Below are 2,324 nucleotides of genomic sequence, written 5' to 3'. Positions count from 1 at the left end.
TTCACAACTCAAATGAGTTTTTATTTTAACCTAACCCTATATATATAGAGATATGTTATTATAAAAAGACAATGTTTCCTAGTAATTGTAAGAATAATTACGGGCCATTAGATTAGGGGATCCAAGTGATGAGATTTTAAATTACCAAAAACCAACATAGTTTTCTAGAATTACTCTATCACCATTATAACCGACATAGTTTCCTAGAATTATTCTTTTACCATATGTTTTAATGCCAAATATCAAAAATATATTGTTTCTTTCTTATTTGAACCATTATATATATTATCCTACCTCTCTTGAATCGGTTCTGTCGTTTATAAAACACTCTTCAAATACAAATTTATGAGGTTTTTGAATTTGACTTTTGAATGTTTATCTTTACTCGATTTACACGTGAATTGTTTTTGAAGATCGTCTAAATTCAATTCAATCCACCAAACCTAAACCCTTCAACAACGAATTTTCTCATGCAAATTCTTCAAATTGGATGATCAGTCTGCAATAAACAACCGTTCTTTGATGGCGACTTACCGTCTCTACCGGAAAGTATTCGAAGAACCATCGAATACGACCGGATTAGTCGATATTTGCTCCTTCGATTGCGATCCATTTAAAAACCCCACTGGCAATTGCTTACACGTATGCTCTATGATTTGTCCATCAAAATGTAACACCACTGATTTGTACCCGCCTCAACCCGCAGACGGGTACAATATTTTAACCCCGCCGCAACACCACCACTCGTCACTAAGCCTCCCCCTCAAAATATCCATTGTGATTCTCATTCTCACGTTTTCTTTTTTCCTTCTTTACACTTTTTACAAATTTTATACTGTGTGGTACAGGTCGCGACGGCGCGACAGAAGTGCTGCGCCGTCGCGACCTGGTGGTGATCAAGATGATCAAGAAACTCATGACGAGTTTCTTGATCACGACGTTCTTGATCACCCTATCTGGTACATCAGAACTATTGGCCTACAACCGTCGGTGATAAGCGCGATCACGGTTGTGAAGTACAAGAAATCCGATGGATTAGTCGATAGCGCGTCGTGTTCAGTTTGTTTGAGTGAGTTTCAAGACGACGAGACACTCCGGTTGTTGCCCAAGTGTAATCACGCCTTCCACGTCCCGTGTATTGACACTTGGCTCAGATCACACACCAATTGCCCGTTGTGTCGGGCTGGGATTGTTAAGAATACGAATACAACGAACTCGGATGATTTGGGGCAAACTGAAGACGCACATATTGCGATTTCTATAAGGGATGATGACAATGAAGGCGAAATACCAAGGGAAAATGATAATCAAAATTCTGATTTGGCAATTCGGGTTATGGATGAAGATGAAAATAATAAAAGGGAAATTGTTGGTGGGAGTGGTACTAATGATTTTATAATTATGAGAAGATCGGTTTCCTTGAATGATTATGAAGCTTGTAGGGTTAGATCGGATATACAAAACAATAATAATAATTATTATTCTGATCGCCACAATGTTCAGATACAATCCGTTGATGGCAATTTGGGATTCCAAGTGGTTAAAGTTGATCGGGCAGTTAATAATCGTCCCGTAGAACACTATTTGTGAACATCTTGTCTCAAGTTTCAGGTATCTAGAAGATCTCTCAATAAGCTGAGAATCTTCTTGTTTATTATATTTTTTTTAATTTTGATATATATAAAAACGATGGTTGTAACTTGTAAACAAACACGAATGCTTTGTTTCTCAAATGAGGAACACAAATTATTATAAGTGCACAGTTTGCTGTTATGAATTAGTTATTCAGTTATTATTTGTAGTTTTTATTATCCTATTTTGGTTGTATGAGCCTATGAGGTGCCGGAGTTTGACAGTGTGAACAAGCTCTTAAGTTTCAGGTAACCGGAATATTTTTTTAATTCCGATAATGCCCTTTGATGTTAAAATTACATGTCTGTCCTTCCTGTGTTGACTTCCGGTTCAGGATATTCTTATTCTAGCATGAATGGAGTGGCTTGTAATTTACATTCATGTAGGGTGTAAAGGGCCATAAAAGTACCAAACGACAGGTCCCTTTCAAATAAATGTGTTGCTTTCACTTCCAACCCATTCTTATCAAGAGTTGGTTGGCCATCTGTTTTGGTCAACTAACAACACTAAATCTTATTTGTTTGAATAGGTTGCTTTAGGCTATAACCAAGGTGGGTGAATTTGGAATTGGTTAATGAGTTTCATTCCAGGGGAATATATTAAGTGCCTGTTGTTGCTACAGGGAATATATTAGGCCCACAACAATTCCCCTATGCCGCCCCCGCTTCCTCCCCCCCCCCCCAAACAAAAAT

General features: G+C 37.7%; 1 protein-coding gene across 1 annotated transcript; it reads left to right on the top strand.

Moving 5' to 3' along the window:
• The first annotated feature begins 325 nt into the window (after positions 1–325).
• On the top strand, positions 326–1,590 carry LOC143609739 (RING-H2 finger protein ATL54-like). Its single transcript, XM_077084412.1, has one exon. The coding sequence runs from the start codon at positions 523–525 to the stop codon at positions 1,588–1,590; it is 1,068 nt and encodes a 355-aa protein (XP_076940527.1). The 5' UTR covers positions 326–522.
• The last annotated feature ends 734 nt before the right edge of the window (positions 1,591–2,324 follow it).

This window comes from Bidens hawaiensis, unplaced genomic scaffold (assembly GCF_021521415.1).
Source record: "Bidens hawaiensis isolate Kalapana, Puna unplaced genomic scaffold, B.hawaiensis_p1.1 tig00012779_1, whole genome shotgun sequence".
Taxonomy (NCBI): Eukaryota; Viridiplantae; Streptophyta; class Magnoliopsida; order Asterales; family Asteraceae; genus Bidens; species Bidens hawaiensis.
Note: the sequence above shows the minus strand (reverse complement) of the source record. Positions and strands in the feature narration are given on the sequence as shown.

Excerpts from the sequence above, each read along its gene's own strand:
- LOC143609739 (XM_077084412.1), top strand. The coding sequence starts at position 523 with ATGGCGACTTACCGTCTCTACCGGAAAGTATTCGAAGAACCATCGAAT.